The following is a 26,981-nucleotide window of genomic DNA, read 5'->3' on the forward strand; positions in this document are numbered from 1 at the left end:
TGCATGCTTAATGACCACTCCCAGCTTATGTCACGCAAAAAGTGGACACCTCTCTTGGCCAAAGAGATAATGGAAGGGTTCAAATGCTCATTGGAAACATGGGTTAGACCAGCAAAATGCATAACACCAATTGCAACCTCTTCCTTCAAAAAAGCAACCCTAGATTCTATCTCCTAAATTGAGGGAAAAGTGTGTAATGGTCAGAAGGGGCCCATCAAGGTAAGATCGGTGGGGCGTCATCAGATGACGATGAGGGAAAATTAATAATTTATTTAATTTGCCTTCACCGTCGTCTGTCAAAACATTGTAACATACACCGCAGTAAGATGCAGTTTGTGACCATTATTCGCTTGGTTATGAGTAGGTCATCAGCAGGTGAGTTGAACAAATATAATCAACCAGGCACATTATTTCTATAGTTCAGGAAAAATGAAAAGCCTAAAGAATCAGGATTGATATCACAACATGAAGCACAATGGGGGCCCCCAGATCAGTGTAATTTGTAATATTACATTGCAAAATCGTTGCAGTGGTTGTATATCATGACATGGTAGTATTATCTGCATTCTCTAAAATAACTGAGAGGCTTGTGCAGCCAAGCCAAACTATAATGTTCCAAGGGGGCATAGCATCTGAATTCTGCTTGTTTTCAGTGAGGTATGCTTAGCCACCCTCCTTAGTGCTAAATTCAGGAAGGCAATCTTGGCCATTCTCAATTCGGCCATATCGGTCCCTTCTTTTTGTTATTGTTGCTGAATGCCATGATTTCCAGCCTGCAGATAGCTTAGGGCTGGCTAGTACTAGTGGCAGACTGAAGGACCGGGTTTTAGAACCCAGCGGCGTCAGGGAGAACGTCCGATGCCTTAGAATTCCCCTGCCTTGGCAAAACGAGACACGGGATACTTCTTGATGACGTCAAAGACCAAAGTTTATTGGCTGCAACCAGGAACAGAGATCTACGAAGCACACACGGGTGGTTCGCTATAGACTGCACAAATTCAATGAGCGGAGCATGGTCTTTTATGCCACAAATTAAGCCTCAGGCAACATTCCAAATTAACATTGGGTTCATACAAACTGACCAATGATAGTGTGACAATTCAAAAGTAGCGTATGACGACAATCCCACTTTCCGTTGTCCGGCCCACCAGAAATGACCAAGCACATTCCATTATCCTGCTCAGTCAGGCCGGATAAACCCATCATAAAACCCTCAACCCAAATCAGTGAATATGTTGTAAAGGAAGGAACAGAAACAGATTGGAAGCAAGATAGAAAGGTGGGAGGAGTGTACTATAAACTCGGGCATGTCCTACCCTTTGATCTTTATCTGACCAGCTGCTTAACATGGAACTGGCTCAGGGAGGTCAGCCTCGTGCAAGGAGTCAGTTCAGCCAGGTCATTCAGAAGTCAGCTAAGGCGTATGTGTCTCAAGGACTCGTTCGGCCGCAGTCATCGGCCTATGTGAGGGCAACCATACAAAATGGCTGCCGTACACAAAATGGAACCCGAAGGTTCAATTGGAATCCCCGAATACGTAGTGTTCTCATAGATTGATTCATGCGAAAACACTCGTACACGCTACACTCGCCATTTGCGGTCTGCTGACACCAAAATCGTCTATTTCCGACGACCTTTATTGAACCGGTTCGGAACCACCGAACCAGACCCACAAACTCACTGAACTACAGACCCTCCTTTTGCCCTTACATAGGCAACAGACCCAAACCCATGTCCATCTGAATCCGGATCTATATTCATCAGATCATTGATGTGTTGCTGTAGCATCATCCTATTACTTAGTACCTCTCTCTGGACAGGTCTCTTTGCACATGCAGTAGCACAGAGGCCACAAATAGCAGGAGCACACTGTACACAGAGACAGAACAAGAAAAGGATAGCTAAGACCATCCCAATGACCATCAAAATCTTCCAACCCCAAGTGAATATCAATCCCCATTACCATCCCATCAACGACCAATCTCCTTTGTCCAAATGGACAGAATCGGAGATCTTATGTAGCTTGGAAATGGCCTGGAAGACTGATGGAGCGTTGTCTGGAATGAAAACGCAGCAGCATGATTGAATCAGTTTACAAACTCCACCTCGATCTGCTAGTATGACATCCATGGCAACTCTATTTTGGAGTGTCATGAGTCTATCCGACTGGAGCTCAGCAGTCCAGTTACTAAGGGCACCAGCAGTTTCGACTATGGTGGACTCAACCACTCTCGTCAACTGGCGAATATTCCTGCTATTAGCCATCTGTCCCCAGAACGGCAGAAAACCCTTAAAGAAATCTCCCACCTCTTGCCCTGCAGTGTCTTCTTGGCTAAAGACACCTCTAGCAACTCTCGTCTTATGGTAATCTGCCGCAGCTGTAAAAGTGGGAGGCAACAGGAAAGAAACAAAACATGTGCCCGAAAAATCAGGGGGTAACCATGTATATGCTTTGTCGTAGCAAACATTGTAAGTACCCTTAGCAGCTAAAAATGCTGGGGAAGACTGAGACGTAAATACGTAGGTATCAGTGCAAACGCTCTTCCCTAACTGAGCTCTCAGATTCCTGCCATTACCCTGCAGACAATAGCGACCCTGGTGGGGCACTATCCAAATCGGTGGAGAACTTTTCGCTCGCTGGTTAACACTCAGACTAACTCCATATCCAGTAATATCCCAACCACTGTAGGGTTGCTTCTCATCTATCGGAATAGTTTCAACGGCATAAGTCCCTTTAACCATGTCGACTATGCCTCTTGGCAACAGCACTATTCATCGGGTTGTCCTTCGGTGAACGTAGGGAATAAACACTATGGGCATAAATGAACATTGTTCTGTAAGCCCAAATCGAACCATTCAAACTAAAAGGCAAAACTAAATACGGAATACCCTTATCAGTCGTATGGGGCATTAGACCACAGATCCAACAGTTTGTCGTGTTCATCACTAACTGGTGTTGGTGCAAAAGTTGAATAAAGGAATTATTGGCAAATTCCAATCGTCTAACTACCTCATGTTCAGGCAAAGGGTGAAAAGAATGAGAAGAAATAGTAGGTGTAGGTGTAGGTTGCACAGTGGAAACAAACGTTACTTTAAAAGAGAATGTCACATAACCAATTATGAATATCATCAAACTCAATAGCAAAAATACACACTGTATTAGAAAACGTTTCTTCGAGATCAATTTACATATCTTCTTTCTAAAAATCATTGTCCGTGCAGGTCTCTCAAACTCGAAGAAATCCATCCTAAACTAAATATGCTGCTTGCGATGGTAGGGTGTTCTATGCTAAGGAATGCCTCTGTCAACCCAGGGCAACTCCCTTAGGCCAACCAGAACCCTCGACCTAGTGTCTCAGGCTTGCACTCCAAAGACTAGAGGCAACCGCGACCCTACAGCTGAACCCGGATGGCGGTTCGAAAAACAAAAATGAGTAGATCCTCAGTGGAGAGTTAACCTGCAAACAAAAAAATCATAAAAAACTTTATTTGTGTTTTTATTTGTCCATGACTCTCTGTCGCAAATTATAGCGGCTTCTTCCAGGCAATTCTTGATCTTTAAACAACAAATCAGGCTCAGTAGTGTTCAATCGATTCGAAGGAGGCACAGTTTCTTGTAAAAGATCGTCACTTTGTCTCTCAGAGTTCGTACCAATCAGACGAGCATCGCTGAATGGCAAAAATCGTGGAACAGTTTCTGTTTCAGAGTCTGGAAGTCCTTCCTGGACCCACTTATCGTACGGTAAGGGCAAAGGTGCTCGCTTACAGTGTACACCGTGGATCCAGTTTTTCTTGCCTTGTACCCAAACTGCAGATCGTGTAGACAGGAGTACTTGAAAGGGTCCTGTCCAACGGGGCTGATCGTTCTTGTTCCGCTGGAAATTTTTGATGGAGACCCACGAACCAGGTTAAATAGCGTGGCCTGGATCTTCTGAAGCTTGTGGTAGGCTCTCATGCACCTGTTGGTGTAAGACACGCAATTTAGTCGTCAGTTCGCGCAAATAGTCAAGCAACACAGGGTAGTCAATCTCACTAAATCTAGTTGGCCTTGGCACACCTCAAATATCAAATTAACATTGGGTTCATACAAACTGACCAATGACAGTGTGACAATTCAAAAGTAGCGTATGACAACAATCCCACTTTCCGTTGTCCGGCCCACCAGAAATGACCAAGCACATTCCATTATCCTGCTCAGTCAGGCCGGACAAACCCATCATAAAACCCTCAACCCAATCAGTGATTATGTTGTAAAGGAAGGAACAGAAACAGATTGGAAGCAAGATAGAAAGGTGGGAGCAGTGTACTATAAACTCGGGCATGTCCTACCCTTTGATTTTTATCTGACAAGCTGCTTAACAAGGAACTGGCTCAGCAAGGTCAGCCTCGGGCAAGGAGTCAGTTCGGCCAGGTCATTCAGAAGTCAGCTAAGGCGTACGTGTCTCAAGGACTCGTTCGGCCGCAGTCATCGGCCTATGTGAGGGCAACCATACAAAATGGCTGCCGTACACAAAATGGAACCCGAAGGTTCAAACGGAATCCCCGAATACGTAGTGTTCTCATAGATCGATTCATGCGAAAACACTCGTACACGCTACACTCGCCATTTGTGGTCTGCTGACACCAAAATCGTCTATTTCCGACGACCTTTATTGAACGGGTTCGGAACCACCGAACCAGACCCACAAACTCACGGAACTACAAGACATGCACATTTACACTTGTATTTTTGGGAGCCTGGATGTGGAAGCAGTCCTTGTAGACATGCTTCAGGGGAGGATGTGAATTAGACATTTTAAGGCTGCATTCATTTGAGAGAGGATCTTGCTCCAGTACCATGTCACCATAGGACACCCCCAAACCATATGAAAGAAGTCAGCAGGAGTGGAATGGCAGTTGCCTGCAGTGTGTCAAATAATCTACACGGTCTAGCAGTGGAGAGGTAGGTGTGAGGAAGTTATTAAAATTGTATTAATTAAAAACGTACTGTTGTGTGAGGATTCAGCCTTGTAGGTGACCATTCTGCCCCCATTCTTCATCTCTAAAATCTTTGCCCACATGTCCATTCAATGGGCACATAATCCAGTGACCCGCTTACACAGGCAGTCAGATAGTAGACTGTATAAGTGAGAGTAAGATTGCTTGAATGATGGGCTCAATACTGTCAATGTCCCAAGGAGTTCCATCTGTATATATTAGTCCACCATCTCTCAGGAACTGACCATTGGCTCTCTGAAGTCATCTTACACTTCTTCAAATTAATTTAAGGGTGTTACGTAGAATCTCGCATGTCTTTGACTCCATTTGTAAGACAAAGCCTTACTTCAATCTAGGCTCAATTATGGCAATAATACTCATTAGGGGCCACTGGAAATATGCTTGACCATCTTCAGCGGATCCAAAATACAAGAGCAAGACTGCTCCCTGTTCTCAAAAATTAGAGACCAAATCCCTGCCTCATTGTGGTTCCTCTATTGGCTGCCTGTTGAAAAAGGGATACAGTTCATAACCTGCCACTTTCATTGATGCACATGTTGTTGTTTCTGGGAGCCCTTAGAAACTTCTGTAGACAAGCAATTTGTAACTATCAATAGCATAGCATACACACTAACAGAGGTATTGCTGTGTTTTTCTTAGCACATAACGTTAATGTTAATGTGTGGCTCCCCTCTCAAAGCCTAGTATGGCCCTGGGGAATCCCTCCCACAGGGCAATATATATTTTAAAGGAGAGCGGGCCCCACACCCCCCTTTGCAAGTCTCTTTAGGCCCTGAAAATCCCATACCTCAGGGTCTTTTTTTAATTTAGGGGAGAGGGCCATGTGACCCCCTTCCCTGGCCCTTACAAAGGCCTGGGGACATAATTCCCCAGAGCTGTGTTTTTTTTAAAGGGTGGAGGGGGGCTGTGTGGCCTGGCAATCATTTTGAGGTGTTTTTCCATCCTGCGGGAGTCACATGGAGAAGCGTGGCTCAATGGTTAGAGTGGCAGACCCTGATGCAGAGGTCTGGCCCGGGAACAAGGTTCAATTCCCCACCTCGGCGGGTCTTGGGCTCAAAAATTCCACGGACCTGATAATTCTCGGCTCGGTGCCTATTCCAATCATGGAGTCCCACTCTGCAACTATGGGCAATAGCTTGCTTAATCTCCACAACGCCTCCACAACGCTAAGGATGTCTGGCCTCCACCTTGGGGGTGCCCAGGAGTGGACGCCTCACAGGGAAAGCCAGGATGGGTTCCACAGCGGTATTCGTACAAGCGCCTTGAGACCCTTGCGGGTGAGTAGTGCGCCATACAAGTATCAATTTACATTTACATGGGAACATGGCAGAACCTGCCTGTTTTGTTTTTGGTCCGGGTAATATTTGTGATATTTGTGGGGGTATTTCTAAAGCGCGGCGTTCGCTCCGAAGGGAGCATCTTGGCGCTGAAATTCCTGGTAGGTCAGTCATGGTGACGGTATGAGAATAGATGGCTGCTTTAGTGTATTCGTCGGAAAGGTTAAAAATCCAGGTCTTTAGGAGTTTTCTGAAAGGTTTTTCGTGGGTTTGTTGTCTCAGATTTTTGGGCAGGTTGTTCCAGGCTTTAGTGGCAAGGCAGCTTAAGGTTTTTCCACCCTTAGTCTTCAAGTTGTACCTGGCAGTGAAGATGAGCTTGTCCTGGGAAGAACGGAGGGATCGACTGGGGTTATAGTGGGGAAAGCGTCTGGTGAGGTATTTTGGACCTGATTTGTTAAAAGCTCGAAAGGCAACAATCAGTATCTTAAAAAGTATTCTTTTATGGAGGGGCAGCCAATGCAGGGATTTTAGGGCTGCAGAGATAGATGATTTTCGGGGTAGTTTTAGGACCAGTCTGGCGGCTGTATAAAGAACACTTTGAAGCTTGTTCAAAGTAGCCTTTTTTGCCCCCGCAAGGAGACCGTTACAGTAATCCAAGCGTGAAATTATGAGAGCTACTGTAACTGTTTTTCTGGCGTCAAGTGGAAGGAAATCGAAGAACTTTTTTAGCGATTTTATTATTCCAAAGCATCGGCCGGCTACGGTCCTGGCATGCTGGTTGAATGATAGGTCAGAATCGAATAGGACGCCGAGATTCCTAGCTGTTGTTACAGTTTGGGGAGGAGCTACTGAGTCATCCGGCCACCAGAGGGATGAGCAGAAGGAGGTGTTCTTTCCGATAGGGAGGATCTCCGTTTTGCTGGAGTTACACTTAAGATGGTTAGTGTCCATCCATTTGAAAACCGCTGTTAAACAGTTTTTGAGGTTGAGCTAGGCCTGGGTTGAATTATCCTCTAAAGGCACAATGAGTTGTGTATCATCGGCATACGATGTTACCGGTATGCCGAATGATTCAATCAGGGATAAGAGGGGGATGAGGTAGATATTGAAAAGAAGGAGACTCAGGATGGACCCCTGAGGTACCCCGGAGGAAACCTTCTTTTCTTTGGAGTGGAAAGGGCCAAGCGCGACGTTTGGGACCTGTCGGTAAGAAATGATTTTATCCAGGATAGGGCGGTTTCCGAAATCCCTATGTCCATCAATCTGCTGATCAGAATGGAGTGGGAGATGGTGTCGAATGCCGCAGTGAGATCGAGAAGAATGAGGATCGCATTCTTCCTCTGATCTTGTAGCATCTTGATTGTATCTGACAGTTCGATCAGGGCTGTTTCAGTCGAGTGCTTGGGGCGGAAACCAGATTGTTGTGGATGGAGTATATTATGAGTTTCCAGGTAACATTTAAGTTCTCTGTAGACAAGCTGTTCGGTTATTTTTCCCAGAGCCGGGAGGAGTGAGATCGGACGAAGATTGGTCAGGTCCGAAGGGGATTTGTTGGCCTTCTTCATAAGATGTTTGACTATACCCCTTTTCCACAGACGGGGAACAGATCCGGTGCGGAGCGACGAATTGACTATTTCGTTAATGGTTGGGGTAACCACGTCGATGAGTTGGTGGAGGATTTTAGGAGGACAAGGGTCAGACGGGGAACCAGACTTGCACGCTAAGATGACTTCTTTGGTTCGAGCCAGGGTGACAGGGGAGAAGATCTTAAGGCTACAAGCTGGTGACTCCAGATGAGAGGGAGTGAGAGAACCAGGAGTTGTTTGTGGGGGAGGAAAATTTCTTTGGATGGAGACAATTTTGTCCTCAAAGTAGTCTGATATTTTGTCACACAGGTCTTGGGATGGTGGGATTTCGGATTGGAGTGCTTTAGGCTGGGTGAATGATTTTACTATTAAGAACAATGTTTTTTGTTTTTGACCGGACTCGTTGATGGCGTTGACATAGTAATTTTTTTGGGCAGATTTGATATTGGTGAGGTAATTTTTCCTTAGTTGTATGTAAGAGAGACGGTCGTTTTTGTCATATGTTCTGCGCCATTTTCGCTCTGCTTTTCTACACAGTAGATGAGAAGTAGCTAAATCCTGGGTGAACCAAGGGGAGTTAGTTTTAGCTTTTTTATGGGTTGTGCAGAGACGTTTGGAGGGGTTCCGAATTTTAAATTCCTGTGAAATCCAGTTTTGAAAGAGGTTAGCGTCAAGTTCGACGTTACCAGATAGAGTGGGGGCCTGGGATTGGAGGATAGGGTTGAAGATGAGATTATCGTGAACCTTTTTCCAGTTAACGGGATTGTCGCAGTGAGGGTTCGTTTTACTGAAGGTGAGTGGCCGTGCGTTTTTAATATGGAACAGGATCAAGCTGTGATCAGTCCATATTTGGGGAACCGGAGGTAGGGTGGTAAGGGGTGGGAAGTTAGTGCAGATACCGTCAAGGGTATGTCCTAGCGAATGAGTAGGCTGTAGGACATTTTGCTGGAGGTTAAATATTTCGAGGGTTTGAAGAAAGTTATTTGTTTGAGAGTCAGATTTGGACTCCAGGTGTAGGTTGAAATCCCCGAGAAGGGTGAAATGAGGATATCTGAGTGAGAAGTGTCCGAGGGAGTCACACAGTGAGTCAAGGAATTCTGAAGCATTGCCAGGTGGGCGGTAAATCAGGCCCCCTGAGAAGGAGGAGGATTCACTGATTTTGATTGAGAAGCCAAGACCTTCTGTGCCTCTTAATGGGTCTAGGTTGAACGTATGACAAGTGAAGATATTTTTCAGTATGATGGCTACACCGCCTCCTCTCCCTTTGAGTCTGTCTTGTCTGAAGAAGGAGTAACCCTGGGGGAGGGCAATGGCTATGTCCGGATTGCTGTCTTCCGTTAGCCAGGTTTCTGTTATTATGAGACAGTCAAGATCGGAGTCAAGGATGAGGTCGTGTATGTCTTGGCTATGTTTGCACATAGAGCGGACATTAATCAAACCAACTTTAAAGGGCGGCTTGGAATCCTTGGGGGGGAATGGAGGAGAGAGTACCTGGGCTGGATTATAGGTGGAGGACCAGCGGCAATGCCTGCAGCTGAACGAACCAGAGAGGATTGATAAGTCAAGTTTGCAAGAGCAGTGGTTAGTATCTCGAAGTAGGAGAAGGTCGGTAGGAAGGTACCTGATTTATGAGGAAGTTAGGGCAGGGTTTCCTGCGCTTGGCGCGGTCTAGGCGCGGACGGGCGCAGACGGGCTTGCCTTAGGCGCGCCTTAGGGTGGAGGTCCATCTGGGTCTCCCCCATTGGATTTGGAGGGCAGGGCATCCCTACCCTGCCCCCTTATATATTTTACTTTTACATGTTCAGGACAGGGGACTATGGGGCTTATTTAAGGGATTTTGGCGAGGGCAGTGCAGCAAGACACCTTACTGCCTTACTGTGCAGTCGTGTCCATTCACCCTGTGCTGGCACCGTTACAGCAGCCTAACACCAACTTAGACACCCTTGCACCAGAGGGCCCCTACTAGGGAAAAAAACTTTTAAAAAACAAAATTGGCTAGAGTTGGGGCTCCAGCATAAAAAAACAGCCTGCGCTTCTCTAACATTTAGCCCATGGGTGGGCCAGGTCCCAGGTGCATGCTGTCATGAATGTGGAAAACAAATAGGGGGAGGGTCTTGCTGATGCCCCACCCCTGTGCCCAGGGGCCCACCACCTACCTAGGCTATTTTACAATAAATCAGGGGTGCCTCACAGACCCAGGAGGATGTGGGGAGCCGACATGGACTGGGGGGGCTTGGGGAAGGTCTTGCAGCCCTCTCCTCTAATAAAAAAATACATTTTAAATAAAATAAAGCGCACCAGGGTTGAGGTCCCCGGGGCCAAAATCAGCCAGGGGAGGGGGTCTGTTGTGTGAAAAGCTGTATGAGTAATTGTAAGGCTGTGTAGGTTGTTGTATTGTAGAGAGGTGTGGCTCACTGGTTAGAGGCGGCAGACCCGAGTGCAGAGAACGGCCCGGGACCAGGGTTCGATTCCCGACGCGGCAGGGTCTTGGACCAGGGTCAGCGGACTGATAATTCTCGCATCGGTGCCCACTCCGACCGGGGAGCACACTCGGCAACTCTGGGCATTAGCTTGCCTCATCTCTACAACGGCCCCCACAGACGCCAGGGATGCCTGGTTTCACCCTGGAGATACCCAAAAAAAAGGGACCATCTCACAGGGAAAGCCAGGACGGGTTCCCCAGCAGTCTACAGCGCCGGGACACTCGGGTAGAGTAACTGTGCGCTATACAAGTATCCCACATTTACATTTACATTAAGTGGTTGTGTGAATGGCTGTATTAGTGAGTGAGTCCATATGTGAGTGTTTGCATGGATTAGTGAGTGGGTATGCGACAATTTGTATGGATATGTGAATAGGTATATGAATGGTTCTGTGGGTATGTGAGTGAGTATATGAGAGACTGTATTGGGGTGTGAGTGGGTCTGTGAGTGCTTCTGCAGATGATGTCATCAATAATGTCATGTGAGATGTCATCAGTGATGTCACTGACCACATCATGAGTGATGTAATATGTGAGATCATAAGTAGTGCATTGCAGCGGTGTAAGTTATAGTTAAGCTCAGGTTACTTTAACTGATGAATTTCTATGGATTTTGTATGAGTGAAAAATGAACCTATGTATAACGTCCCTGTACCCTATGTTTTTCTCAGTGAATATATATTTGGTACATTTGGGAGCCGACGCTAGGTATACCAACAAGTGCTCCCATTCAGGGCATAAGAATTAAGCTGCACCTATTTGACCCTGTTTAAGAGTTGTGAATTGAACACTGGCATTTTGAGGCACAGAAAAATAATCGATTATTAAGTGATAACTAGTTGGAATATTGTATTTACTAACATGCAACTACAATAAAGTACTGGCCATGTAGAAGTTTGTCATTTATCATTTTAAGTCCTTCAAGAGGCCACTTGCCAATTTACAGGAATGAGACTGAGAAGCTTCACTACCCTCCTTTTTATGAGCACTATAGTTGGTGAATTATTGAGCAATATATGCAGCTTATATAAAACTACAGGATTAGCAGGGCAGTCAAACATTAACTGAGCTTTGGGTTGGTAGACATGGATTATATCACAAGGACTTCACAAATTGTATGGCATAGTGGAAAAATATGTCCCTTTGTTTTGCGCATTGTTATGACACAAGAACATTTGACTGCGAGTTATCTTAAGTTTGTTCTTTTGAGAATGTTAGTGCCTTCAGTCTCATGAAGACTATAATAATGTACATTTGATATTTTCTGATTGTTGTCTGTTTTTAATCAGCCACATTTCATTTTATTCTCTACACATGTTCCTCCTTTTGATTAAATTGGTTTTGCATGTACATTTATTTTTAAAGTGATACCTTTGTTAAGATCAGTGAAATATGCATATTTAGATGTATCTTTACCAGTGATTTTTAACTATAGTGCTCTCTCTGGACCACCAGGAGAGGGGGCATAAGGAGGCAGGTTGATAAAACATATAGGCTTACTGAATTGTTAACATTTATTTAGCAATGTCCATGCTCTTGATGTTGTAAAGGTGACTGCATTTTTACGAGTGATTTTATATAATATTTAGTAATGCACTATAAGTAATTACACTAAAATAAAAAGAGATGTGGTTATTAAAAGCTAGATGGCCTCAGATGTTGCCTCTTGGAAGATAACACTGACATATGAATTACACAGTATAGACTGGTGGCATCTAGCCATCAACTGGAGGGTAAATGGCTTTGAGTTTGTTATTTTGTGCTGATCGGTCCCAGGATGCTTGTTTCCGGTCCAGGGAGGACTTGGCCTGGCCGTTCTGTCTGGACTGTTTCCATGGGGCACAGGCTAAAGACTGATTTTCATATGGCTGGGTCCAAACTAGGGTGGCGTAGTGGGCAAAAAAACAATGGCTTTAATCCAGATCTTTTGACTGGAGAGAATGTTTGCATCATCAGCATTCCGTCCATCATTTGTTTGCTGTAACACTTTCCGCCCTAAGTGTGATGGGTATGCCCAAACGTGGGTCCCTTGCTCACTGTGCCACTGGATTCAAGCAATCCTGGCTGAAGAAGGGTGACATACCCTGAAACTAGTCCCAGGATGCTTGTTTCCGGTTCAGGGGGGACTTGGCCTAGCAGTTTGGTCTGGACTGTTCTAATGGGGCACAGGGTCAAGACTGACTTGCATATGGCTGGGTCCAAACTGGGGTGGCGTGGTGGGCAAACAAACAATGGATTTAACCCCAAACATTTGACTGGGGGAGAATGTTTGCATTGTCAGCATTCCGTCCATCATTTGTTTGCTGTAACACTTTTCGCCCTAAGTTAGATGGGTATGCCCAGACGTGGGTCCCTTGCTCACTGTGCCGCTGGATTCAAGCTAGCCTGGCTGAAGAAGGGTGACATACCCTGAAACCGGTCCCAGGATGCTTTTTTTCCGGTCCAGGGAGGACTTTGCCTGGCAGTCCGGTCTGGAATGATCCCATGGGGCACAGGGTCCAGACTAATTAGCATTCATAGGCCTTTTTGTGATGTTTTGCTTAAGTTTGGTCAAAGTTTGGGATTGAGTCAGACTAATGAGCTTTATTTGGGTGAAATGCATTTGTGGTTGTTGAATTTATCTTTCTTTGGGCGACAAAGTCAAGTTCACCATTACAGTGCTCACAGAGTATAAAATCATTCAGAGGTTTTCCTAGAAGAGCTGCATCTTAAATGTGGGTGTTCTCTCCCAGAATCTGCCGATCTTTAGCATGACTATGTGCTTTTATTCTTTAATGAGCAACTTGGAGGAAGGATTCTTAGGTCTACTTGCTACATATACATTTTGACTTGAAATGTATCTTTTGTGTGCTTCAGAGTGCACCTCTTTCTTAGCTTGCTATGCCATTAAGATATAAACTTATATCGAACATAATCTAAACTGGAAATTATCCTAATGACATACATATTAGAGATGTTATACTTATTTTTAAAATGTATTCATTAAATCAGCAGTTGCAAAGTTTTGTTCTCGTGAGTGGGATTGCAAATACAAAAATCCCTTTAGTATGATGGGAACGCTTCAATCGCAAATCCAAAGTAACAGAGGGTGAGTGGGTATATCCGGATAGGCCAACCTGGAACAGCTAAATAAATACATCTCCTGACTTTGCGGGTATTCATTAACAATATTCAGGCGGTTTGTAAACCTTGAATTTTGCAGATTTAGTCCTGGAATCGGAATCAGAAAATATATTGCCGGGGTGGGAATGGAGTATGAACGCTACCAACATTTATGAGAGTGCAGCGGAAGTGGTTTCTCCTCAGGATAGAATATTTTTCCCACGGAGAAACAAATGTATGTGCTAATCCACATTAGTGTTTTGTTTTTTTAAAATAATTTTTTATTGAAGTTCTTTGGTTCATTTTTTGTCTTCAAAAAACAAGTCCATGATTACTCAAAAAACGATCCCCAGATGTTTTCAAACTTCCTCATCCCTCCTATACTTTGTGCATATAAAGATTCACTTCTTCTAACATTCCTTATTTTTTGCAACCATGTATGGAACAGCGGGACCTGAATTGATCTCCAATTTTGTAATATTAATGACCTTGCTACTGCCATTACAATATACAACAATTTGACCGTTTGATCAGCAAATTCGAGTTCGGAGTCATATCCGTAAAGCATTAATTTTACATTATACAAAATCTGAATCTTACAGTCAGCTTGTAGAAAACTAAAAATCTCTTTCCAAAAGGATACAATTTTAGGACAATAGACTATAGTGTGAGACCAATTAGCAGGGAAAAATTGCTGACATCTAAAACAATTAGCAGATGTATCAACGTACATTTTTGAAATAACCGCTGGGGTATAGTATAAAAGCCATTTATTGAAAAATACCACTCTTCTCCAATTAGCGCCACGCAGCACACTAAAGTTTAAATCATTTAGGGTCTTCCACACATTTGCTTGCAGATTCACATCCACCTCGATATGGAGAGCTAAACAACGTTTCCATTCCCCCGGTTTCCTCAACCGTATAGTCACAAACAAATCTTCCCATAGCTGAATCCATAAACAGAGATTTCTTGGGACCAGCTTTTAAAGCATTTTATAGATTAAGATATAAGAGCCTATTAGCAAATAGTTCCCCTGAATTAATTGTTGCATCTCACCGGGGGTTAACCAAACTTCATCCCTTAAAAAGTCTGATAAAGAGTTAAATCCTCTGTGATTCCATTGCATTACGATATCTGAACTGATTTTAATCCCTGTATATTTGAAGATATATTTTAGAGGGGTCTTAGAGTTGAAATGCGGAAGAGAGTATCTTTTAAGAATAGCATCCTGTCGTTTAAAAAACCAGTTCATAATCTTATATCACACGCATTTTGGGGATTTCGGAATTTGCAGAGAGAAGGGAATCTGAGTCTCATAACAAATTAGATCCAAAAAGAAATTGATAAATAAACTAGGACTTTGCATTCCTATTTTAAAGCGCTCGAGATATTGAGCGAAATATGCACTATAATAATCTTTATTATTAGGTAGAGAAAGCCCTCCTTGTTTTATATCTATGTAGAGAGTTCTTAATGCTAATCTGGGAGTTTTTTTTGCCCAGATGAAACCTGAAAATAAAGATTCTACTTTTGAAAAAAAGGCTGCAGGCAGAGAACATGGAATAGTTGAGAACAAAAAATTGAAGAGCGGAAACACAGACATTTTGATCAGGGCCACCCGACCCAAGATTGATAACGGTAAAGGACTCCATCTAAAAGAAGGCGTAGAAGCGGCTAAAAGTGCTGGTGTGGTAGGAGACAAAGGACCCTCCTCTGTTGAAAACTCCGAGAGCTCTGGTGAGGGGGAAGAGGAGTACCCCAAAATTGTATCTATCTGTGCCCCGCTGAGAGCCCTGGCGATAGTATAGTAAGGGGAGCACCCACCCCGGATATGGAGTTGGCTAAACCAGTGGACAAGTCTGGGACTTCGGGGTCAAAAGTGATGGAAGCGACATTTGCCACTGAGGGCCCTAAGCTGAATGGCTCACAAATACTTAACACCTTGGCTGCTAAGGCAATTTTCAGCCTGTGCTGGAAATTGCTATTTTCCTTTTATTCATGACGAGCTCAGCTCGTCATCAGCACAGCTCCACTGTGCCTCATGACGAGCTGAGCTCGTCATGAGCAGGGAAGGGGTTAAAGAGGCGAAAACACTTGGGGAGTCAAAAATCTCGAAAGTCACTAAACAGTTCCCTTTATTCGAAAGGAAATCTACGGCATCTGCTATTAATTCTTCTGTCACATTAGCTACAGATCGGACGGCTGACTCGATGGGCCCTTCAATTTCCAATGAACACGATGTATTAGCTGGCGATAGGGGAACTGAGGCTTTACCCCTAGCTCTCTCAGTCAGCTCACAACTCAGCTCGGCTCCAATTCAATCAAGTTTGCTCCTAGTTGATGTATCTAATGCACAGAAGGAGATTTTTTAAATAGAGTTTGACACAACAGGAGACTTTCAAATATCAGTAAAAGATATGCTTAATCTGATTTTAAGCGAAGTGAGAGAGATGAAGCAATTTCAAAAGGCGGAGCTTGCTGTGATTAATCAACGTTTGGATAAAATGGAAGACTCAATGACCTCATTTCCTGCTCGTCTTCAAGAGGCTGAAACCAGAATTTCGGGGCTAGAAGGAAATCTAGCAGAAGTAAAGAAGGACACCGCAAGCGTATCAAACATTTCAAAAGATCTTGAGTCTAAACTTGATGACCTGGAAAATTATAATAGAAGGTCGAATCTGAGAATTGTAGGGGTTCCAGAGAATATCGAGGGGTCTGATATGAAACAATGGGTCACTTCTTTTTTCCTTCATGAGGTTATTCCCGAGTTTAAAGGAAACGTGACTATTACTTGTGCGCTCAGAGTCCCAACTCATCAGCCCCTGAACTCTATGTATCCCCGTACCATCTTAGTGAATTTCTCGGATGTGCGTGTTAAAGAGACTATTCTCTCTATAGCGTTTAAGCAAAGACAATTTGCAGCGAATCCCACTACCAAATGTCGGATTTTTTCAGACATGTCTGCCGCTGCCGCAAGACGGAGAAAAGAATTTATTAAGATACTTCAATTATTCAAAGATAAAGGCGCACAAGCTATGATTGTGCAGCAATCTAAGTTAAAAGTTTTTGTAAAGGGTAAATTCTACATGTTTACGGAGGTGGATGAAGCAATGGGGCTATTGGATAGGATTACACAGGGTTAATATGATCTTATGAATCCTCTTGCTACTGTTACATGGTCGGGGGAGATGGAGGAGTAGGGAGGAACAAGGACGTCACAGGGGTAAGGGGTGCAACAACAAGGCACCTCTAAGATAGGGGTTAGTACCTGGTGGCCAGCGTGGCAAGGAGAAGAAGGGAGGGAACAGGGCCATGAGGTAGGGCGTAGGAGGGTGGAGGGATGGCATGGGTGATGGGGGAGAAAAAATGAAAAAATTGAAGTTTCTTTGGGTAAGGTTGGAAGTTTAATTGGATCGAAATAGGGCGTAAGGATGATAATGAAGGGAATTATCTATTCTGAAGGCAGTGAAGTATTCTCTTTACAATCACTAGTAGAGGTTTAAAAATAATTTCTTTTAATGTCAATGGACTGAACAATGCGCGCTATTTCCTGGATTAGAACGGAGAATCCATCCGTTGTAATGCTGCAAGAAACCCATATTCCAGCTAAAAAAAATTATGATTTTTCCATGTTTAAACTTTGGGCCTCATATCGAGGGTTTTCATGCGCTCTAGAATCTCAACCAGGGGTGGCTCTCTTTTTAAATCGTAATTTGGATGCTGAGATTCTCCAATCAGAAGAGGATGGGGAAGGACAATGGTGTTGGGCCACATGCTCAGTGAGTGGCAGGCATAGGTCAATTACTTTTGTCTCCTTTTATGCCCCAGTGGATGATTGGAATCAAAAATACGATTACCTATTTCAATCACTTTATATGATTAGGGGGGACATTGTGATTGAAGGGGATTTTAATATCTTGATGGATGTAAAATTGGACTCAACTGCGCTTTCTAAAAAACAGCCTAAACCTAAATCTCGGAGAAATATTAGCCAGAATATAATCACACTGGATCTTTGTGACCCTTGGCGTCTAGCCTCCGCGCAATTAGAGTTTTCCTGTCAAAAGTTGATGCATAATGGATTTTCGGACCATGCTCTGGTAGTCATTGAATTTGTGGTTGGAGAAGTGGATAAAATCCCTAAAAGATGGTTATTTAACAAGGTATATTTACAGGATGAGAATTGGATTAAAACATTAAAATTGGAGATTTCAGATTTTATAGTACGTAACTCAGATACCGCCCGTCTCCATATTGTGTGGGATTCGTTGAAAGCCTTCATTCGTGGTATTCTAATCAGTAAGGATACTTCAGAATGGCGTGCTGTTAAGCAAGCAAGAGATTCACTGTATCACAAAATAAATGCCTTAACCTTATTACGGCAATCTGATTCCTCTAACGTTGTGAAAAACAAGCTTAATGAAGCAAAACGTGAACTAAGTGCGAATTTTTTTAAACAGAGTGAGAAACAATTTCGTAGACAATCTCAGAAGATATATGAGGAGAGCAATTTCACTGGTAAACTTTTGGCCTGGCAGGCAAAAGAACGAGCTGCTGCGAACAAGATTTGTTTGTTAAAATGTCCTACTACACACACAGAGACATCACAAGCCGTAGCAATAGGTACTATAATGCTGTCACATTATCAAAAGATATATACTCAACATCAAAATATAGATGAAGCAAAACTTAGGAATTTTTTAAACAAATATGAAATACCATCTCTCGCTCAAGAGGATCAGGAAGCAAAGTCAACTCCTTTTACCAACGCTGAGTTAGAACTGGTAGTCAAAGATTTACCAATGGGCAAGGCTTGTGGCCCGGATGGCCTGCCAAACAAATTTTTTAAGGTTTTCTTTGACTCTTTCTCCGATTTATTACTTCAGCTGTTAAACTCTATGCTAAACTGTGGGCAAGTTCCAAATTCTTTCGCTGAAGGCTCTGTGGTTAGTTTTCCTGAAAAGGGCTAAGACCTTAAAGATGCAGAAAAGGCTTTTGATTTGGTGGTTTGGACAACACTATTTGTTATTTTGGCACATTTTGGAATTCCCCCACAGATTATTCGATTAATTCAAAATTTGTACACTGGTGCCAAAGCTAAGATAATTATTAATTCGGTTTTAGTAGGCACAGTATTGGTTCAGCGAGGGACCCGGCAAGGCTGTCCCTTGTCCCCTATTCTTTTTGCTTTTTTCATTGAGCCTTTAGCCATAGCAACTCTGTAAATATAAGTTCCTCCGATTCCTTCTATGGCAAAAATTAAAATGTACGCAGACGACATCGTGCTTTTAATTAAACCGGATATTAAATCTCAGGCCTGTGCCTTACAGCTTTTTGAGGAACTTGAAACCTTGGGTGGCTATCGGATCAATAGAAAAAAACCCGAAATATTAGTTTGTGGAGGTAAGGATTCCAATTTACACCCAGAGTTAGTTGGATGTATCAATTCAAGGCCAAAAAGATATTTAGGGTTTCTCTTTTCCGTTTCGGTCTCAGATCTATACACACTTAATTTTGAACCTCTTTTGCGGAAAATACACATTAGTGTTGATAGTGTAAATATCTCTATCCTTAAATAAGTACAACTCTGTATGTAGAAATATTTGCACCTATTGGTCCCCAAGAAATTAGCTTGTATTCCCAGACCCAATTTGATTGTTACCGAGCCACAAGAAGATTTCTGACTTCTTAAAACCCAGATCTTTCACTGTTTACAATTCTGACACACCTATTGGAAAGAGGGTAGTGATAGCACTGACTTTTTACCAGGGCCACTGTAAATATGCGATTGTATAGCCATGGCATTTTTTGATAATTATAGATTTGCCACATAATCCATCATCTGCTCCATAATCTGCAGATTATAACATAAAATATGTTGTTTCTAGCTCAGACTGTTCAAAAGTTACAAAAACGCAGCTGAACATTTGGTTGGGCAGTTTAAAGCCCTGTGCAAAGGTTAACTGTTCATCTTTATGTTGTCTATTGATATATATGGGTGCTAAACAGGTACCAATGATGTAGAACCAATGCCCAGTCAGTGTTAACAAGTGTAAACAATGCCCAGACAGTGTTAACAAGTGTAAACATGGCAAAATAATACTAACACAAAAGGAGCTGCATTATGCTGCATAATTTGGCTTTTTTGCCCCATTATTTACTCAACCCTGCCACATAATTTGGCCCTCTCCTGCCGCATACTCCAGTGACCATGATTTTAACGCATTAGAAGCCAAGTTTACAATGGGTGATCTTGAAGGTAAAAAGATTTCCCAATTATACTGCTCAGTAATTATTATTTCCTTACATCTTTTACAAAGTACAAGAGTCCTGAAATGAGGATGTTGGTGCCCTAAGTGATGAACACCGGTGAGATACCCTCACGTCCCTGATAGAAGTAACCATATATTCTTGCTACATCCCTATGCTACAAATGTATTACATATGGTCCATTACTACTAGTTATGGTTCATGGGTAGAGAGTACTCTCTTGCTTGCCTCAAATGCAAATCAGGGATTGGTTCTTTATTCCACATAGTCAGGGGTTTCCCAGTCAGCTGAGATAGGATTTTGACTCTCCGTAACACATTTTGAGATTATCTATTCCACACTTCCAAACTTGCTGTCACATCTTAGAATACTTAGATACTGAAGGCCCTAGTTATCCTTAGTCTGGTTTTAGCTCAAATGAAGAGCCAGTAATCCTACGCTGGAAGATTGGATCTGGGGTATAAAGGAATGCATGTTTCTGGAAAGACCTGTCTACATCACAAGCGTTTACCCCATGAAGCATCAAAATATCTGGGAACCATTGAAAGAATATACCCAAAGTGACCTTGTTAACTGATAATTTGTCTATGTGAGACGGTATGCACCTGTTACAACGCATTTTTTACTCCGCACTACCACTACAACGCAGGCATTACAACGCATACCATTACAACGCATTGCGCTGGGGGGCGCTCTAGGATAAGAGGTAAGTTTAATTTACTATCCAACACCTTCCCTAGGGTCCACGGGGACTGGAGTTAGAATAGTAAATTATACTTACCACTATCCAGCACCCCAAAGCACTATGCGTTGTAACGGTATGCGTTGTAAATACCGCGTTGTAATGGTATGCGGAGTAAAAGTATGCGTTGTAACATCATATATCCATGTGAGACAGTTTGAAATCATGAATTTAACCCCTCCTTAAATCTCCTCGGTCTGTATCTTTGTGTGATAACTTCAGGTTCATTACTTTGCCTCAGTGGATACTCTTAAATGTGCCCCAGTGTTTAGATCTGTTTGTTTTCATCTCTCTCTTTACTCAGTGTCAATGTTTTGTGCAGCTCTTAAATGCCAATAAAAAGATTCATTAAAAAAGAAATTGGTGTCTACCATCAGAGTAACCTAAACAGAGCAAATGGTGCTTTTGTGTGGGAAAATAACTTGTGCTGACAGTAAATCTTATTAAGAGACATATGCAATACAGATGTGTATTTGGAAGATGATCTCTGAGGAGATAATTTGCAGGAGGGAGGAGGAATAGAAGAACAATATTTAATGCACACTATCCATGATTTTATCGTGCTCAGATTCACCTATTGACTTTTATCCTCACACTGAAGCTAATCAGAGATTCTAAATTATTTCTACATTTTAAGTCTGTTAGCTGGGCAGTGTTCAGGACATAAACCTCCAAGTGAAGATGGAGTATGCACAATACAACAAATATAATGGAGCCATTTTGAGATTACTTTCCATACAACATAGATATGAAGTCTGAAAGAACATAGTTAATGCCTAGTTCTGAACTGAATTTTACTGCTTGTTAGAGTGTTGTGATGGTCCCTATTCCAATTCCTCGTAGTGGTACTCAGCCAACTTAGCCCACCCTTAGTTTTTGTTATTATAGATTTTTTTGATATTTTAGACAATACAAGGATTTCATCTAAAGCTTCCAAAGAGCATTGTGAGCCTATTTGATTGATTGGCACAACTTCTGCAAATAGGCACATTCTTCTAACTCACTTAGCAATATTTTTTGCGAAAAATGTTGCTTCAACATTTCAACATCTAAAATTACTATAAACCTATGAATGCATGGCATAGTGTTTTTTTTTGTGCAAATTTAATTTGTTTGTCCCATGGATAATTTTCCCTGGTTTTTGTTCAATTTTTCTCTTATCCATTGTTTCTTTGTCTCTGTTTAAACTCCAAATAAAACTTTGCTTAAAACCTAGCAGTCTGACTTTGATAAGATAACAAATGCAAATGCATGAATTTATAAATGTTGTGTTTATGTGACAGTACATTACAGCTTGTCCTATTGGCTATTGAAACTTGTTACTTTAGAGGTTTGTGACTTTATTCCACCATCTAACATCTTGTCTTTATCATGCTACCTTTAATTAGATTTCACATTTCCCATTTTACATGAGTATTTGGAGAGAACAGGGACTCTGAAAATAAGATCTCAAGCTTTGCAGTAAAGCAAAGAATGGGCTTGTATTCAGGTATGGCCTTGAAGCTCCGCCCACTCTCCGCCCATATATTTTATTGGCTTGTGTCATGGTCCTTGGTTGAATGCTGACTTCTAATTCGTTAATAGGCATGTTAGTCCATCCTTAGAACTGCCTTGTCTTCATTTGTAATCTCCCATGATGATACCCCCAGTTACGTGTGTTGGTGCTCGGTAGGCTTTAATTACAGTCTCCCAGCACTATTATGTTAAATGCTTTTCACCACGCTCTCTTGTGAGGCTTTGTTTTTTATTCTCATAGTGGTGGCCACGCCTTTGGTTTATGCTTTTTTTCTTCTATTTTTTATTTAACTTTTGTTTGTAAAAGAGCTCCATGCTGTGTTTTCACGTTAATGGCGACTGCACTCCTTTCTTTAGACCGGCTCGTCTAAGGAAAGGGGCCCGGCCGCCATTAAACTGAAAGCGCAGCATGGGGCGCTTTTGCAAACAACCATTTGCAATGCTATAGGACTTGCATTTTTGAGAGTTTTGTAAATGCGAGACCTATTGCATTGCAAATGCTTGTTTCCTTCTTTTCGATTTTTTAAAATATCACTATGTCATTGGAATCCATTAAGGTTTGCCCTGGGGTTGGAGTATTGCTTTTATTTGTATTGTAAAATGTGATTTTCCAACCATACATTTCCTTTCATGTCTTCTAGCTTCTTTTTTGGACACTATCCCAGCCTACGGAACGTGATGAACAATGATGGGCTTATACATCAACTGTTTTTAGAATGGTAAGTTGTCATAATTTGCTATCTTGGAACCATACACATGGCAAATCTAAAAGCCTTGCTTGAGGAAGTACAATGAACATACACATATGAATGCTCAAACACTTGCCATCCTTTTGTACATGTGAGACTGTAACACACCAGCATCTTGGATATGGCCTAGGGACAACACCTTTCTACACTCTACTACTACGGAATAGACAGATGAGCTTTCTTTTTAGAAACTGGCAAATCTTATTGTTCAAACTGATAAGCATATTAAACTAGTCTTGATTTATGCCTCCACTGCCTGCTTGTGCTGCATTGTTTGTTAGTCTCTTGCCTGTCACTATCCTTTCTGACAGCTGTCCGGACTGAATGGGATTCTGAGGTTTTGGGACCATTATTGGAACCGTTATGAATGGGTGGTGGAACAGGACATTGACAATTTCATGTGCCGAGCTGTGGAAGAAATATTATTCTCCTCACTACCCAAAGCGAACGAGCGCTCTACAAATACATTTCAATATCAATATCAAAAGAGAGTAGTGCTTAAAACGGTGGTAGCAATAAGGTCATGCCAGAGGACACACGTTATTATTACCATGAATGAATTAGTATTTAGGAAAAGGCTAAAGCTACATGTAATTGTTTGGTAACAGTGAATTTTAAATCCTCGACTGCTCCCCCAATCCAAAAGCCGAAGGAAATGTGCAGGGCCAGGAAATTATCATAACAGAAAATGGCCAATTGCTCAAGAGCCTCAAAGAATGCCAACGAGCAATGAGATTAAAATTAGAGTAGGTAGGAGCTGAAAATCCACAGAATAAAGATGGCTATAGAGTTAAGGATGTTGTGGTAGAATCTTTGAAACTACTAGTTTCAGAACAAACAAACAAAGATATTAGCTGAGCAAGGAATGAAACGGATGCTATCAAAGCCCTAAAACAGACCCACAAGCTCCTCTGTCCATGCGCCCAGGAATCTTGAGTTGAGTCAACACCTTAATCTGAAACATTGTCATTCTCAATTCCCAGGGTAAATATTTACTTTAGAGAGAGAATTTGGACTATCAGTTAAGAGAGGGAATATGGACTGTCATCCTCACTTTGTTTTTGTTTTTTATTTTTGCAATTATTTGTTACTTTTATTCTCAGTCGGGAATGTGGACACTTCATTTTCTTACCGCTTATGAGGTAAAGCACTGTCTCTCCCCGGACAGATTAACTCAGCACTTTACTGGATGACTGGGAGAGTGGTGAGATTTGTGCATGCTAACATTCAACATGGTTTGCATATTGATTGAGAATCAGATATGAGCGACTCCTTCAGTCTCATAGGTAGGACAATCAGAAGTTAACATTGTACGGGCAGACCTACCAAAAAAGTAATTTCCTTTCAGGTTAGATCAGAAATAAAGACACAGTACCTTCATGCTACAATTGGTACTACCTCTAATTCAGGTGATCCTAAGCCATACCAATTCTTCAAATCTTACTCCCTGGCAGAGCCTGGAATTAACTCTTTAAGAAATCAGGGAGGGAAAAGGTTTGGGAAAAAAGAAATTAAATCCAGCTCGGACCTGTTACATTTGATAGATTCTCTGGTGATATTGTACCACAAACTATGTTTACTTTAACTAATGACTTGGTAATAGATAGCCATATTGCCCAGAAATCTCTCATCCCCTCATACACTATCCTAACAATTATAATATAAATTAAGCATTAGCAAAGCCAATACGTCTATGTTTACTGCTAACACATGCAGCGTAAGCACATAAAAGCCAACAAAAAGGGAAAGGTGTATTGAAGGCTACCTAACCTTCGATGTAACTCTGTTTTTGTTTCTATTTCAAAAAAAGCTGAATGGCAAAGGAACCAACCGTCCTTTTAGTCATCATTCAATTTCTATAAAAGAAAGAAAGAAATAACTATAAGGAATGTTTCTTTGCCAACCCACCTTCTTTTGACATGAAACAAAATGAGGATGGCCAGAGAGCCTTCGTGTACTCGCCTTTTGTTTCTCTGACATGAAAAAATAACAGTCTGTCCTAGAACCACTTATAAAAAGCTGCTGAGGGAAGGGTGGTCTAGGGAAAGAAAAAGCAAACGAGGCATATATGCGAGGTTGTTGTAGGGGGTAAATGAGGAGCTCACAGGAGAAGGAGATGGGGCAAGAGTATGAGGATAAGGGGTGAACAGAGATGGAGGGAGGCGCAAAAGGGAACCTGGAAGAAGAACAGAAGAGTAATATAAGACATGCAAGAGCTGTTTAGGATTAATAAAAATGGTCCATATGAATCGTAGTGTTTGGTAGACAAATATTGGTTATTATATATTGCCAATAGAGTGTCCATTTCTTTTGTTGCCATGCAAAGTTCTTATATCACCCTCCTGCCCCACTAATGTTCTGAGCCCAGAGGTGATGCACAGTGAAGCCACGCCTAAAGGACAACCTGAATATGATGTCCATACCAGTTTTCAATGAGGCTTATATTGACAGACCTATCTCCTACCCTACACTTGGTTAAGGACATGTCCCCTCACTTACCTATCACCATCAATGAGAATGGCTAGTAGGTACCACTGCTACCTTTCAACTTTCCCAACACACACCAATCCTACTACCTTTTCCAGAAGGGTTTGGTAACTCGTGAATTGAAGTCTGTAATGTTGTGTAAATGGGAAGCTGACTGCTTAAAGTGATTGAAGAAGCTCTTGGTCTCTGTGCCCATTGTGCCCATCTGTGCTCATTAGCTTGCTGTTTAGTCCAGAGAACTCCAGATTTTCACCAGGGCCTGCACGTCTAGAATCTTTTTAGGTCAAGACTAGGCAGCAGATGTGCTGTCTCTATGAGACATGCTATATTCGCCCTATTAACGTGCGGCCCACCCACTGCTTTTCATTTGTTTGTTTCATTGTCATTTAAAATTCCTTGCTTTGTTAGTGGTCAGTCCTTCCTCTTTGTCCCTGCTTTTTCTCTTTGGTTTCCTTCCACAGAGCATATGGCTGAGATACCCGCCACCCCCTCTCAACACAATCCCCAAGGATGGGAAACCGGAAACAGTTCTGAACTTTTGGAAGACGGGAGGGAGTGACCCTCCCGGCCGTATTTATTAAAATATGAAACAAAATTAAAACATTAAAATAACAGTTTCATATTATGTACAATTTCATTACCACATTGCGATGTTTGGCTAACCTTAACATATTCTCTAATACAAAGGTTCTCCTAGCCGAACTAACATCCTACAAAACATCTAACTTGAAATTTTGAAATTGTACATCCTAACGTTTAAGGGCCAACGGCAAGGTCGTAACCGGTGTCAAGATCCCTAACCAGAAATATCCCCCTCACTTGTGAGGGGCGACCGCACAGAGGTGTACCTCGAGTGCAACTACCAATTTCCCTTGACTTGACGGGGGCCCCAATAAACTCGACGCCACTTAAAGGTCGTCCGAGGACTCGTGTGAGGAATCTAGAAGGTAGCGTAGACCCCCCCCCCAAACCCCACACAACTTACCACATCTGCCGTCGCAGATGTCCTGGCCCCGGGAAATTCTCCGGGAGGGGGCTGTAGCCCCCCCTACCCAGGAAGGGGCCTTGACCGCCTTTCCTTTCCTTTCGGCGTCCCATCCTTAGAAGGGACCACCTTCCCCGTTGAGGGGCCAATGGCCACCTCCTTCGAGCGCTCCCATCCGTAATGGGTGACGCCCACTCATAGGGATCTTCCAATTAGTGCTCACCGATCATGACCTTACCGCCCGACCAAAATAAATACGACAGTTCTAAACTAAATGAGTTCTAAACTAAATGACTAAATTACTTAAAAGACAGTTAAAAGCAACAATTTTATTAAAACATGCTACTGATCAACACTAGAGCAAGATTACTTTATTTGCAAAACATACCACAAATTGACCATTTCTTTATTGCATATTCATGTTTATCACGATAATAATCCGACCTGTAAATAAAAGAGTTACCACATCAAACTTTATTCAAAACTACTTGCTGTCTTCAGGGGCTGGTGGGTGGGTCAAAATTGTCTCTTCGTTCCGTCTCGAGCTCACGTGCAGCGAGGTGGTGCAGCTTCAGAGCACAGGAACAAGAGGATGCTTCCTTGGCTTGTTGCTCCTTTTATCCGTCTTCAGGGCGGGCGTAAACCCGCCCCGGCCTGGCCCGAGGGCGTGGCCCGGCCGCGTCAGTGTCTAGGCCAGCCCACTCCAGGGCGGGAAAAAGGCGCGCCCCGGCTACGCCGCTTCGGGCATACCAGCCGAGACTCGCCTCCCGCCCAAGATGGCTTCC

The 26,981-nt window shown here is 42.7% G+C and overlaps 1 protein-coding gene across 1 annotated transcript in view; it reads left to right on the forward strand.

The window, feature by feature from the left end:
• The window catches only part of LOC147690172 (cholesterol 24-hydroxylase-like), a 275,267-nt gene that overhangs the window by 22,709 nt on the left and 225,577 nt on the right, over positions 1–26,981 (forward strand). The window contains exon 2 of the mRNA XM_086937765.1: positions 22,617–22,694. Coding sequence (XP_086793891.1) covers positions 22,617–22,694 — 78 coding nt within the window. The remainder of the gene's footprint in view (positions 1–22,616; positions 22,695–26,981) is intronic.

The sequence above is a fragment of the Lissotriton vulgaris genome, chromosome 9 (genome assembly GCF_964263255.1).
Source record: "Lissotriton vulgaris chromosome 9, aLisVul1.2, whole genome shotgun sequence".
Classification (NCBI taxonomy): Eukaryota; Metazoa; Chordata; class Amphibia; order Caudata; family Salamandridae; genus Lissotriton; species Lissotriton vulgaris.